Below are 15,074 nucleotides of genomic sequence, written 5' to 3' on the forward strand. Positions count from 1 at the left end.
CACTGCTGTTTAATCTGTTCGTTAACGATATAGGGAAGGATCTAAGCGGAACAATTCATTTGTTCGCTAATGATGCAAAGTTGGGTAGGGCAATAGTGAATGCAGAAGATGTCAAAGTCTTGCAGGATGACTTAGATAGATTGGAGTTTGGGCTAAGGAGAATGGATGTCAATTTAATGTGACAAAATGTAAGGTTATGCATTTTGGGGTGAAAAGATTAGCAGCAGTATACCACATTGGTGGAACTGTACTCCAAGAGATTGATGAGGCCAGGGACTTGGGAGTGTTGGTGGATAGGGAGATGAAGTTTAGGGGGCACACTGCAAAAGTAGCTAAATCAGCTCATCAACTCACTTGGTTGTTGAAAAATACCTTGACGAGCAGAGACAAACAAGTTATTGTACCTCTGTACTGAGCATTGATAAGACCTCATCTCGACTACTGTGCCCAGATTTGGTCACCTCGGTTCCTTCTTGATGGGGAGGAGGTGGAGAGGATCCAGAGGCGAGTGACTAAGATGATAACAGGTCTATGGAATGAACCATATGAGAACAGGTTGAAGATTTGTGGGTTGCAGAAACTAGTTGATAGGCGGAGGAGGGGAGATATGATTGAGACATTCAAATTGCTAAAGGGATTCTATAGGATTAATTCAGAGGATATTTTTGAGATCAGGACTGGTGGTGGGAGAACTAGGGGACACCTATGGAAGCTGGGCAAGAGTGTGGTTAGCAGGGGTGTTAGAGCTGGGTTCTTTACTTTTAGAGTGGTAAATGAGTGGAATAAGCTGCCAGAGTCTGTTGTGGGTGCTATGACGGTGAACGAGTTCAAGACAAGATATGATAGATACTGTGAGAATGTAATCGCATAGTTAGGTGGACATGATGTTTAGGGCCTCCCTCGATGTCTAAGGACTCCTGGAGTCGCCCGAAATAATAATAATAAAAAAGACAATGCACAATGTCATAAAGTTGCTGCTGCAACTCTATGGGTTGTGGACATGAATGCCACCACACTTGACTGCTTTCACGGATCCTTTATCTCAACCCTATTGAATATCTGTGGGATAAAGTGGAGCATTGGGTGAGATCAAGGGACATCTGCTCCATAACATTCCAGGACCACATTACATGCCTACTCAAAGAATGGTCCAATATTCACATTTATTGCTATTGTATGCTTTTTGGAAAGTTTGTCATGTAGGATTGCTGCAGCTATCACAATGAAAGGAGGTCTTTCTTCTTATTAGGTGGGTGTCATTGCTGTTTGTTCCTCATACTGTGGTGCCTGTTGACTTCTTTCCAAGCAGGATATATATTCCTTGGAAAGCAAGATAACCTGCTTGGTATAACATGTTGTTTCAGGTAATTATCTCTTAGGAACTGTATAAATTCCACTTCCATCTTGCCATGCCCCTTTTCCTCACTCCAGTCTATGTCCCCTTAGTTGAAGTCTCCCATAATAATTGATCAGCTTGTACTTATTGTGTAAATCTGCTGATGCATAGCATCTGCATATTCCTGTGCACCCCCTGGTCTATAGCAGCAACCAACAATATATTTTATCCTATTAGCCTCTGTCTCACATCGGAAAGTCACTAATGAATTATCTCTCCCACACCTAACATCTTCTTTAACTTTAGTTGGTTTTATTTATCACTAGCCGTACCCAAATCCTGTCCTGTTCCCTCTGTCTTTCCTGAAAATGCAATACTCTTTACATTCTATCCCTGTAGCTATAATTTTCTGTCAACCAGGTCTCACTGATGCCTATAATTTCTGACCAAGTCAAGCTGATCAATGCCAAAAATTACTCTCCCTTATTTCTGATACCTCTGGCATTCGTGTACATGCATTTCAACATCCCCCCCCCTGTATCCACAATTACCGTTGTGTTATGTCATTACCATTCAAATCAGAAAGCTGAGATCATGTTCAGCATTGCATAAATCATTTCTGTACCATGCTTGTTTATCCCAAGGATGTCCAAATATATTCTTGAATGCACCCCCCCCCCCCCCCAATCTCTAGTTTCCCTGGTTTTGCACTTCCAATCTCTCATTAAACATTCTCCAAACATCTAACTCCAATTCCATTTAAATGTCCTTCAAGAATCTACAAGTTCTTTTGTCCATCAAATTCACTTTATACATCAATAAACTGCCCAGTCTTTCTGCACAGTCTTCTAATTGACTCATTAGCAATCATGGCTTTTCTTCTCTACTCTGTCCTATCATACCAAGGCGGCAGACTCACAATCTTTATTTCCTTGTTCTTCATTTTTGCTTCTTTCAACTACAGTTGCATATTCCCTCTCATTGCTTATGTCTTTCCTTTCAAATCATTAGTTCTTGCCATAAAAATCAGCTCTTTCACTTCTCCCTTTTGCGAATTAAAAGTTTATTAGCATTCTTCATCCTTTGCACCTGCTAAATGTTTCATCACTTTCTCACTTAGTATATCTCTTATCATTGAATCCCCATATAATATCCTCTCTTTATTTCCGGTTTCTTACACTTTCATACTTCCCCATTCACTTTTTCTTTCATTCTTCTGCCTGCAGAACCACATGGCAATCATTTCTCCAGTTGCTCTGTTCCTGTTTTGTCTTGTGAAAGATGTCGCATAAGCATGCTATTTCACTCGTTACTGTCACCTCATTGTTAGTTTCAGCCACTTCTGCTCTTATTCATATTTTGTGTGCACTAATATTCTCTACTTCCACATTCTCCAGAACACTTTCACTATCTTTCCTTATATTATCAATATTTGCTCTCATACCATAACCCATTCACTCTTGACAATGAATACATAGAATATACACTACATCTTACAAAATCCATCATGCTAAACCAGGTCCATTTTTCTCATGCACATCAGTTTTTCTTTCTTTCTTAATCCTCCTCCTCTTCTACCTTTTACGGTGTCAAGGTTTCTTATTCTCGCAGCCATAACTGTCTCAAGGATAAGGTGGTTGGCCCTATGCCTCCCAGCATGTCCTATGTTTGTAGATGCGTGTGTTCACAGAGCCAGTTTGCCAGATCATTTTCTGGAGGATGAAAAACCTAAGTTTCCAGGAAAAAAACCCTATCTCTATATGAGCCTGGCTAACTCACCTTTCGTTGAAAGAGACCAGATAAAGGTTCCTCACATCACTGATGAGAATCGAACTCAGATCTTTCTGACCAAAGGGCTTCATCTATAAGGACTGAGCTATGGTGACCAAACCAGGAGACCATAACATCACACTGCTACCTCTGAATTTCATGATTGGGGTTACACACTCAGGTAAGAGATGTTCAATTAGCATATGCCACACCCACACCCATCCATCTGCTCATTAGATGGTGTAGTATGATTTGTCACTCCATAACACAGCTTTCCAAGCTTCCATGTCTCACTGTATACACTTTTTTTTTCAGATTCATGTTCCAGTTTAAGCCCGGAACTCTGCATTCAACATGTTGGGCAACAAATGGCAGTTTTTATATATTGTCCTACATTCACATTTAGTGAGTGCAGTTGGTCATCCACTGCAGGTAGTACTTGCAGTTGACTTCCTGTGCTTTGATCTCAATATGATATAACTGACTGTTGACCTGGGATGATCCAATTTATCAACAATTTACTGAACAGATAGACTTCCAACATGGCATCCTATCATAATGCCTCTTTCGAACTCCATCAGTTCCTTTCTTGCAGCCATTTCACCTGGACACAGCTGCACTGACTTAGGAGCATTATCTATAAACATGTGACTCATTGCATGGCAAGATACACCTTGCCCATGGGGTTGTCCATTGACTTCTTTCCCAGTAGTGTATATCCATAACCAAAATAGACACTCTGCCTTGGTAGGAGTGACCACACAGTGTTCTTCTGGGAAGTTTCTAAACATGTGGAATTCTCTGTCAAGATAGGATTTATTTTGAACTATAATGTAAATACATTGACAGTGTGGGCAAAGGATAGTGATTACCAATTTAATATTACAAAGTGCAAGGTTATGCACTTCATGTTGAAAAGGTTGCATATGTATCACATTGATAATACTGGACTGTAGGAAATTGACAAGGCTTAGGGATGATGGCAAACAGAGAGTTGAAGTTCAGAGGATATATTGAAAAAGACCGCAATCCTTTCAGCAATAACTGAAATATAGGATGCTGTTATAGACCAGGGAATGCAGAGAATACTAATTGCGAGATGTTTAGGCAAATTAATTTGGCATGTAAAAAGAAGGTGATCCTGATGGGAGACTTTAATTACAAGAAAATAGAATGGAAGGAGAACAGAGTATGGGAACAAGGAAAGCAAGGTTGTTAAATTTCTAAGAGATAAATATTTTAAGCAGCATGTGACCGAAGCAACTAGAGGCTTTAATGTTTTGGATGTGGTGATAACTTCATAAGAGGTAGTTGTTAATAAGGTGTTATTAACAGAATTATCAACAACTCAAAGAAGAAATTCAGCAGGAGATCAAGAACGAGCCAGCAGAAGGAAAGCGAACACCATCGTGTGAACAAAAGAATTGTGTAATGGACAGTCATGAATGAGAGTATTGTAAAGACTTACAATGCAACTCATTGTAAGTACCTAGATATGTAATAATTCCAAATAAATTCACATCAAGTGTGTCTCCTTTCGTAAATCAACTGTGACGACGTAAATAATTACGATAAGATTGTGTAAGTTAATAATTATAACAGTAAGAAAAGTATTGTATGAGGTAGAGTAAGTTAATATTGATTTAGACTCATTCAATGTGTGCTTTACATCGCATTGTATAAGAATGAATAGTAGGATGTATTAAATTGTATTTTGGTTTTTTTTTTAAGTAGAAATGTAGAACTAAACCTAATTTAGAAACATTTGTAATTAAGAATTGTGATTTTACTGTATAAATGTGCTGTACAAATACAAAAACTGTATAAATGATCGAACAGTGCAATAAGAATTCTTGATTTAATTAAATGGTTTGTGAACAATACATTGGACTGATTTTGTCAATGCATTCTCCAAAAATTCAAACCTGCATGCGATTGAGTAACGAAAAGTTGTCTATCTATCTTAATAAAGTGATTTAGTTCAAGCCACGACTGATCAAGTAAAAATTAAAGTTAGAGGGGAATAAGAACAATATCTGCTTTGTCTTCAGCTTAGAATCTTACAATCTCACACTCAATATATAGTCTAACTGGCACAGTTGGAAAACAAATAAATTTATTAGCCTACAGCGTGTGAGCAAATAAAATATAGTACAACATAACAAATGGCGGCAGCTGACAATTAAGGCAGTTGACATTATAATTATTATTATGTGATACCTCCAGGGAGTCCAAAGACTCATCGAGGGAGGGCACCTGTTCTACAGCTCTGTCTCCAACAACTACACCAATGCCATCTACCGTACATCACCACCACTGGTATTTTTCACAGACAGTCACAAACATCCATGCCTACAGTGGGATTCGAACTCACAGTCGTTTGGCTGGAGAGTGGATATGCTAACTACTCGGCCAACCAGGTTGACATTTCACAACATTTTAAAGCCTATAAGATATAAGATTAAGACAAAGCAGGAAGATTACATAGTGAAATTATTGAACAAGCACTTTATCAGCTAATATCATACTGGAGCAAATGATGTGCAGGAAGGCACGTATTACAAGAATTGGAAATGCATCAGGAGTTGGGTGGGTTAGATGTTAATCAGGTGGGAATGGATGACATATCACCACATATTCTTAAGGAATGTGCAGAACAGTTGGCTATGCCTTTGACCTTGTTCTTTAATGAAACCCCCTGCAGTTGGTAGGGTTCTCAAGGAGTGGAAAAAAGGCCAAATAGTACCAATCAACAAGCATGGTTCTATGACAGGTTTTTCCAATTACAGATTAGCCTGTATAACTGAAGTCATGGTCAAGGTGTTGGAGAGATTGGTTAGGAATAGAATACAGGACTGGGTTGAAGGACATAGCATTCTTTATGATGGTCAACATGGATTTGTAAAGGGTAGGTTCTGTTTAGCAATTTATTTGCATTTTATGATAGGGTAATGGGTGTGTTAGATAAAGGAAAATCATATACAGTGATATTCTTGGACATTACAAAAGCATTTGATAGATTACCCTTGATAAGCTGATATACAAGCTGCAGAGGATGGCAACAGATAGTATATTGGTTAGATAGATCAGAGATTGGCTCTCTAAATGATACCAGCAGGTTGGGTATGATGGAGCAGTGTCTCAAGAAAGAAGGGTAACCAGTAACATGCCCCGGGACTCTGTTCTTTGGCCCCAGCTGTTTAACTTGTTTGTAAATGACAATTTCTCTCTTATTCCATATGAATTTATTCAATTGACTTCCTACCATACCAGCTTTGTTGATTCTGTTGTCTATTTCTATATTTAATTTACCATCTTCACTAAAAATCGTGCCTAAATAGCTGAAATGTTTTACTTGTTCCACAGGTTCCCCGTTCACAACACAGTTGACATTTTCAACAATTCTACCTAATTTCATTGTCTTTGTCTTTTCAATGCTGACTTTCATACCATACCTATTACAACAGTTATTCAATTTAGTCAGGGAATCTTGCAAACTTGTAGCGGATTGATTCAGAAATATAACATCATCCGCATAAAGCAAAGAGCTGACATTAACATCTCCAATTCTGATATCATGTTTAATACCACTTTCCTTCATAATGTGATCCATATAGATAATGAATAACAGACGGGATAATGTACATCCTTGTCTCAACACCAGATTTAACATTAAACCATCTTCCTGTACATCCTTCAATTCTAACTGCCGACTTACAACTCAAATACATCTATTTCCATATTTGATATAATGCCCCATTGATACCATATAACTGTAGCGTATTGAATAGCTTTTCTCTTGGCACCTTGTCATATGCCTTTTCCAGATCAACAAAACTTAAATACAGATCTTTGTTATATTCCCATGCTTTCTCGACTATTTGTCGTAAAGTGAAGATCTGATCCCAACAGCCTCTATTTGGCCTGAATCCAGCTTGTTCTTCACCAAGCTTTTCTTCCACAATTCTTCTCAACCATTTCTCAAGTATACTTGCATAGATCTTGCCAGGAACACTCAGTAGGGAAATACCTCTGTAATTCTCACATTCAGTTTTATTTCTCTTTTTATATATGGACACTATTAGAGCTCTACTCCAATCATCGGGAATTCGTCCCTCTGTCCAGGCTTTCTGAACTATGCAGTGCAGCCACTGTAAGGCAAAATGCTATACCACCGTACTTCGGCATTTCTGGTTGAATATCATCTACTCCTGCTGCCTTTCCACATTTCAAGCCTTTGATGGCTTTTTCTACTTCAAATATGGATATGTATTCCTGTTGAGTATTTTTTACCACTGTGCTATCATTGCTTGTTTCATTTAGCAATTTTTCGAAGTAATTATTCCATATTTCAAGGATATCTTTTTCTCCCGTTTTCATGTCACCTTTATCATCTATAACTCCTTTTACAGTACTCTTTTTTCTCCATTTCTAAGCTTCTTCAACAACCTCCAAAATATTTTGCCACCTTCTTGATATTTATTTTCTATGTTCTTGCCAAAGTCCTCCCATGACTTTTGTTTAGCTTTCTTACATTTGTCTCTGCATTCTAAAAGAGCACAAGCTGACTTATTTGCCAGGAACTTTTGATATGATTTCTTCTTTTCCTTCACTGCCTCTTTAACTTCCTATGTCCACCATGGAGTTCTGATTTTTCTATACTTGCAGAAAATCTCACCACATGCCTCTCTGGCTGAATCAATCAGAGTTTTCTTCAAGGCTTACCACTGAATCTCCAAGGTTTGGTTCCTGTTCTCAAACTCTTTCATTTTTTCTTCAATAATCTTTGTGTATGTTAGTCTACAGTTCACATCTGAGAGCTGCTCAACTTTTATTCACTTTAAAACTTTCTTACATGTTATTCTCTTCAATATGAAATTCAATTTTATCCTGCTCAAGACTAAATAGTGATCGCTTCCAATTTCAAATCCTCTATACACTCTGGTGTCCTGCACCAAGGAGAAAACATCACTATCAACAAAACCATAGTCAATGAGACTTTTCTTATTCCTTGCCTCTTCTCTCCATGTGAATTTGTGCACATTTTTATGTTGGAACATGGTGTTAGTAATAACCAGTCCATGTCCTGAGCAGAAATCCAATAGATATTTGCCATTATTATTAGCTTTTCTCCAAATTTTCCCAAAATATTTTTGTATGTCTGACAATCATTTCCTACTCTGCTATTCAGATCTCCAACAAATACCAACTTTTCCTTTTTTGTTGTGTCAGTTGCTTTTTCTAAAGCATCAAAAAATTCCTCCCTTCTATCTTAATAGAACCTTCTGTGGGACCATAGGCACAAATAAGTCTCATTGTCCAGTTCCCCATTCTGATATTTGCCCAAATCACTCTACTTGAGACTGCCTGCCATTCAAGAAGATTAGCCTCGTATTTAGTGTTGAATACAATGGCTACTCCTTCTTTTCCTTGATTGTCATTGCCTCAATATAACATTTTGTATTTATTGCTCAGAAAGATCTCACCAGTTTGTCTTTTTTTGTTTCAGTCACCCCTATTATACCAAAGCATTATATTAATAAATGAAATATGAAGTAGCAACTTGTTTTAATTCATTTTATTTAATAATTTGGTCCTGCCCTTGACGCGGAGACAGAATGATAATTTAGCCCCCGAACTAGGAAAGGTTGCCCATGCCTGATCTAACTGAACAGATTAAGCCAAAAGGAAAGTTGAAATCATTTGCCATCAGTCATGATCTATCACAAATAATTAGCCTACCAACCAGAATATCAAAGAATTGTCATCATTCTTTCAACACTCTGAACCTTTTCGTAACCAGCTCTCCCTGCATATATACTGTGTACATTTGCTCTGCTCTTGGAAACTCTGACCATAATCTTATCCTAAACTCCTTTTCTATAGATTATCCTTCCAGCCAATCTTGGCATTATATCCTTTGGCACTACAACATTACCAACTGAGATGACATCTGATAACCAAAATAATCCTTACTGGAATTAGGACTTTCATTCATTGGGACAGTTGATGTGGACTGTAATCATGGAAGATAGCAGTTGGGACTCAGTTAGGAATAGAAAATTGGGCTTTGATGTCTGTAGGTGGTAGTGTATATTATTAATGTTTATGTTTCATATACTGGCAAAATGAAGAAGAAATTTTAATGTTATATTGTGGAGGGAGTGCTTTTATTTTTTTGCACTGTTTTGTTGAATTTTTTGTTATTTTTATGGCAGATATTTTGACATCTGCAGATATATAATATTTATACGACTATCTTATATGGTGGAGTTGATGGAAGAAACTTAAGACAGACAGACAGCTGATGTAAGGGAGTTGTTTATACTGAACTTTATTAAGTTGTATTCACCCCACTTGAGAATTGTGAGGAGATTGGCTTTAAGTTTAATCATTAGTTATGGTGGTTCTTGAAGCTTTCCCCATTTGAATAACACTGGGTTTCTTGAAAAGGGATAGAGAGTACATCAGCAAAACTATGAATAGGATTTCAAGTCAGAGAGAGAGAACGTCATTGATATAAAGAAGGAAACAGTGCTTCCTGCACACTGCTATATACACACACTGCACACTCAGACATCCTCCAAGCACAACCTGGCAGAGTAAGCAACAGTAGTAAGATAAGGAAGCACCAGCTGATAAGAAAGCCTACAATGTGTTGCCAGTGGATTTGATCCCATATACTATATGATGGCCAGCATGAGGAAAACTGTTTTACTGCTGTACCCTCAAATGAAAGAGATACTGGTTCCCTAACTCAATAATAACAGTGTTGACATACGCAGCAGGGTATAACCTGCACACTGCATATGGGGAAAAAAAAAGGGGGACAGAAACCGAAGATCCTACTCTGGAGATGAAACACGACAGTATCCACTTAACACCTCCAAAAAGCAGGGTGGTAGTATTTCCAAGTGAAGAAAGACAATGACTACCTAGAGGTCTAGTTGGCACCCCCCCCCCAATTAGAAAAAATATGCTTTTAAGGCAATCCACAGGAGATAACCCAATTGCTCATAATGCAGATATTTTGATGTAAATTAATGGAGAGATCTGGAAGAAAAAAGTGCCATAAGCAATAGTAACAAATATGGCAGTTAACACCTTCAAAAAGCAGAGTGATGCCATCACCAGGTGATGAGAGACAATGACCACCTAGATGTCTAGGTGGTACTTTCCCCTCAAATAGGGAGGATATGCTTTTAAGGTGGCAATCTGCAGAAGATAATGCAATTGCTCATAATACAAATATTCTTATGTAAGCTAATGGAAAGATCTGGAAGAAAAAAAAGCAACTCTCATCCAAAAAAAAAAAAAAAGTAAATGAAAATGTCAAGCAAGTAGCATCAAGAATAAAATCACAGTTGTTAAGTCCAGAAATGTGTTAGATGAATACTATCTTAAACTCTTCCTTCTGAGCATCAATGCCTTACAGCAATCCACTACAAAATGAAAATTCATGTGCTAGCATTTGATTTATAAAGCTATAACTGATCTTTTACTGTTAAATAAGCATCACAAAGTAGAAAGAATGCATTATAGAAACCATCCATATAAGTAACAGAATATGACTGTCATGTTAAAAATACTAAAACTATTAAAAATTTGGTATCTGAGATACTGCCAAACTAGTATTCTTTTTTAAATGGATATTTCTTTGTGAAAAATTATGAAATTTATAGACAATATATATTCATTATTAAGGTATATATACTAACCAACAATTCCACCCACATCATACCATATGGAAATTTCATCAGCTTTTGATTCTTCCCATCCATATTTATTGTGAAGGTAAAAAGGTAGCCAGAAAAAGAATGAATAGTTTACCAACTTCAGGCAAGCATAAGACAGTGCATACTGTAATGGAACAAAATACATATAATTAAAAAAAAAAAAAAAAAAAAAAAAAAAAAAAAAAAAAAAAAAAAAAAAAATCAGCTAACGCCTTGTATATTTATTTTATTTTTGTAATTTAGATGTTCTGTATCACAAACAGTATAGTCAACTTGCACTGTAACAAATAATCTGATTACAACAAACTATTCCAAACTCCTCTCCTACCAGATTTAACATTAAACCATCTTCCTGTACTTCCTTCAATTCTAACTGCAGACTCACAACTCAAATAAAGACTAAGTATTGCTTGATATAATGCCCCACTGACACCATATAACTGCAGCATTTTGAATAGCTTCTCTCTTGGCACCTTGTCGTATGCCTTTTCTAAATCGACAAAACTTAAATACAGATCTTTGTTATATTCCCATGCTTTCTTGACTATTTGTCGTAAAGTGAAGATCTGATCCTGACAGCCTCTATTTGGCCTGAATCCAGCTTATTCTTCACCAAGCTTTTCTTCCACAATTCTTCTCAACCGTTTCTCAAGTATACTTGCATAGATCTTGCCAGGAACACTCAGAAGGGAAATACCTCTGTAATTCTCACATTCAGTTTTATTTCACTTTTTATATATGGGTACTATGAGAGCTCTACTCCAATCATCGGGAATTCGTCCCTCTGTCCAGGCTTTCTGAACTATGCAGTGCAGCCACTGTAAGACATTTATACCACCATACTTCAGCATTTCTGGTCGAATATCATCTACTCTTGCTGCCTTTCCACATTTCAAGCCTTCGATGGCTTTTTCTACTTCAAGTATGGATAAGTATTCCTGATGGCATGCCTGGTCAGTGTTTTTTTATCACTGTGCTGTCATCACTGCTTGTTTCATTTAGCAGTTTTTCAAAGTAATTACTCCATACTTCAAGGATTTCTTTTTTTCCTGTTTTCATGTCACCTTTATCATCTCTAACTGCTTTTACAGCACACTTTCCTTCATTCCTAAGCTTCTTCAACAACCTCCAGAATATTTCGCCACCTTCTTGATATTTATTTTCTATATTCTTGCCAAAGTCCTCCCATGACTTTTGTTTAGCTAGTTTTACACACTGTTTAGCTTTCTTACATTTGTCTCTGTATTCTCTAAGAGCACAAGCTGACTTATTTGACAGGAACTTTTGATATGCTTTCTTCTTTTCCTTCACTGCCTCTTTAACTTGCTGTGTCCACCAGGGAGTTCTGATTTTTTTATCCTTGCACACAACCTCACCACATGCCTCTCTGGCAGAATCAATCAATGTTTTCTTCAGAGTTTGCCACTGAATCCCCAAGGTTTGATTCCTGTTCTCAGACTCTTTCATTTTCTTTTCAATAATCTTTGTGTATTTTAGTCTACAGTTCACATCTGAGAGCTGCTCAACGTTTATTCGCTTTAAAACTTTCTTACATGTTATTCTTTTCAATATGAAATTCAATTTTATCCTGCTCAAGACTAAATAGTGATCGCTTCCAATTTCAAATCCTCTGTACACTCTGGTGTCCTGCACCAGGGAGAAAACATCACTATCAACAATAACATAGTCAATGAGACTTTTCTTATTCCTAGCCTCTTCTCTCCATGTGAATTTGTGCACATTTTTATGTTGGAACATGGTGTTAGTAATAACCAGTCCATGTCCTGAGCAGAAATCCAACAGATATTTGCCATTATTATTAGCTTTGCTCTTTTCTCCAAATTTTCCCAAAATATTTTTGTATGTCTCACAATCATTTCCTACTCTGCCATTTAGATCCCCAACAAGGACCAACTTTTCATTTTTCATTGTGACAGTGGCTTTTTCTAAAGCCTCAAAAAATTTCTTTACTTCTACCTTAGTAGAAGCATCTGTGGGACCATAGGCACAAATAAGTCTCATTGTCCAGTTCCCCATTCTCATATTTGTCCACATTACTCTACTTGAGACTGACTGCCATTCAAGAAGATTAGCCTCGTATTTTGTGTTGAATACTATGGCTACTCCTTCTTTTCCTTGATTGTCATTGCCTGAATATAACATTTTGTATTTATTGCTCAGAAAGATCTCACCAGTTTTGGTCTTTTTTGTTTCAGTCACCCCTATTATGTCAATCTGGTACTTATCGAACTCCTCAGCTAGCTCCATTTCTTTGCTATTCAGGCTTCTTACTTTGATAGTACCGATCTTTAACTCTGGTGATGTTGAGTTGGGGTTTGTTTTCAGATTTGTTCCAGTAGCTGACTTTTTGCTGTTCGCCCTGGTTCCCTGGCGAAAACAACGGTGGGCCTTGTTTAACCGGGCGACGCCCCAGCCGGAATGAAATTTTGTCATGTTGTACCATCATTTTTTTTTATTTTGGTTTAACCAATAAGAATACAGTTTGGTTGGCTAAATCCCAAATTGCCAGCCCATCCTCGTTCGTTCAGTATCAAAGTAGATACCCAACAGGTGCACCACGAGAAGGTGAGGATTGGACATTAGGTCAGAAGCCCTGGTCGGTTCTCCACATTCCTCTTAAGGCTATGTGGAGGTCTCCTCTCAGTTATACAGCTTTGACCCTTAAGCATCCCGCCAAGTTAGTTACTCCAGAATAATCTAAGAATGGCTTAGAAATAGTTCCAGTAGTGAATCACAGTAAAGACTGTCTACTTTGACTGTAATCAAACTGAAAGGTCTTTATTCTGGTTAAGTAGGGCATTTCTCTTGAACACTTTTCAGGAGTTATTCCACTAATAAAACAGGCAGACAGCCAGAGAACATGTAATTAACAAAACAAAAAATACATTTATAGGATATATTTAGTGTGTAGCGTCATGGGTAATTGCTTCCTGCATAGTAAAAATTTGGCCTGAATCCAGTTTGTTCTTCACAAAGCTTTCCTTCTGCAATCCTTCTCAATCATTTCACAAGTATACTTGTGAAGTCAAGTCTGGTTTCTGTGTGTCATTTGGGCAAATAAAAAATGAATGGATGATTTTAATGTATTATTATTTTTTTCACATATATTTTTTTTCATATACACAACCACATATACAGGGCTCTACAAAAATGTTCATCCACTTGTACATAGCAAGTAGATCTTGGTAGCTGCAGACTGGTACTCAAAACAGAATATATTTTTGAGTTTTTTTTTTTTTTTTATTTAGAGTACAGTAGGACCCTGAGTTATGTAACACGCGACTTATGTAAATTCGCAGTTAGGTAATAAATCTACTAGCGCGTATGGACACATTTGTGGCTTTGATCAGGTGCGTCTTTGACAGCCTTATCCCGATTATTAGAGATGGAGAAATTATATAAATCTTACCAGGATCACTCATTATGTTATTTTGTACATATGACAAGGTGCCAAGAGAGAAGCTATTCAATACACTACAGTTATATGGTGTCAATGGGGCATTATATCAAGCAATACTTAGACTGTATTTGAGTTGGAAGTCAGCAGTTAGAATTCAAGGAAGTGCATGGAGATGGTTAAATGTTAAATCTGGTGTAAGACAAGGATGTACATTATCCCCTCTGTTATTCATTATCTATATGGATCACATTATGAAGGAAAGTGGTATTAAACATGATATCAGAATTGGAGATGCTAATGTCAGCTCTTTGCTTTATGCAGATGATGTTATACTTCTAAATAAATCCACTACAAGTTTGCAAGATTCCCTGACTAAGTTGAATAACTGTTGTAATAGATATGGTATGAAGGTCAGCATTAAAAAGACAAAGACAAGGAAAATAGGCAGAATCATTGAAAATGTCAACTGTGTTGTGAATGGAGAACCTGTGGAACAAGTAAAACATTTCAGCTACTTAGGTACGATTTTTACTGAAGATGGTAAATTAAATATAGAAATAGACAACAGAATCAGCAAAGCTGGTATGGTGGGAAGTCAGTTGAATAAATTAATATGGAATAAGAGAGAAATTAGTCGGAACACTAAATTAGCTGTATACAAGATAGTGTTCAAACCAGTTTTAACTTATGGATCTGAGAGCTGGGTCAGAAGTAAAACACTTGACCAAAGACTAGAGACCGCAGATATGAGAGTCCTGAGAAAGATTAGAGGCGTGAACAGATGGCATCAACGGCAATATCATATTAAAAA

The 15,074-nt window shown here is 37.1% G+C and overlaps 1 protein-coding gene across 1 annotated transcript in view; it reads right to left on the minus strand.

The window, feature by feature from the left end:
* The window catches only part of LOC150108910 (sugar phosphate exchanger 3-like), a 136,860-nt gene that overhangs the window by 31,006 nt on the left and 90,780 nt on the right, over positions 1-15,074 (minus strand). The window contains exon 9 of the mRNA XM_090404226.1: positions 10,825-10,966. Coding sequence (XP_090260352.1) covers positions 10,825-10,966 — 142 coding nt within the window. The remainder of the gene's footprint in view (positions 1-10,824; positions 10,967-15,074) is intronic.

Source organism: Typopeltis vanoorti, chromosome 2 (genome assembly GCF_054136105.1).
Source record: "Typopeltis vanoorti isolate ZY-2024b chromosome 2, IOZ_Tvanoo_1.0, whole genome shotgun sequence".
NCBI classification, from domain to species: Eukaryota; Metazoa; Arthropoda; class Arachnida; order Uropygi; family Thelyphonidae; genus Typopeltis; species Typopeltis vanoorti.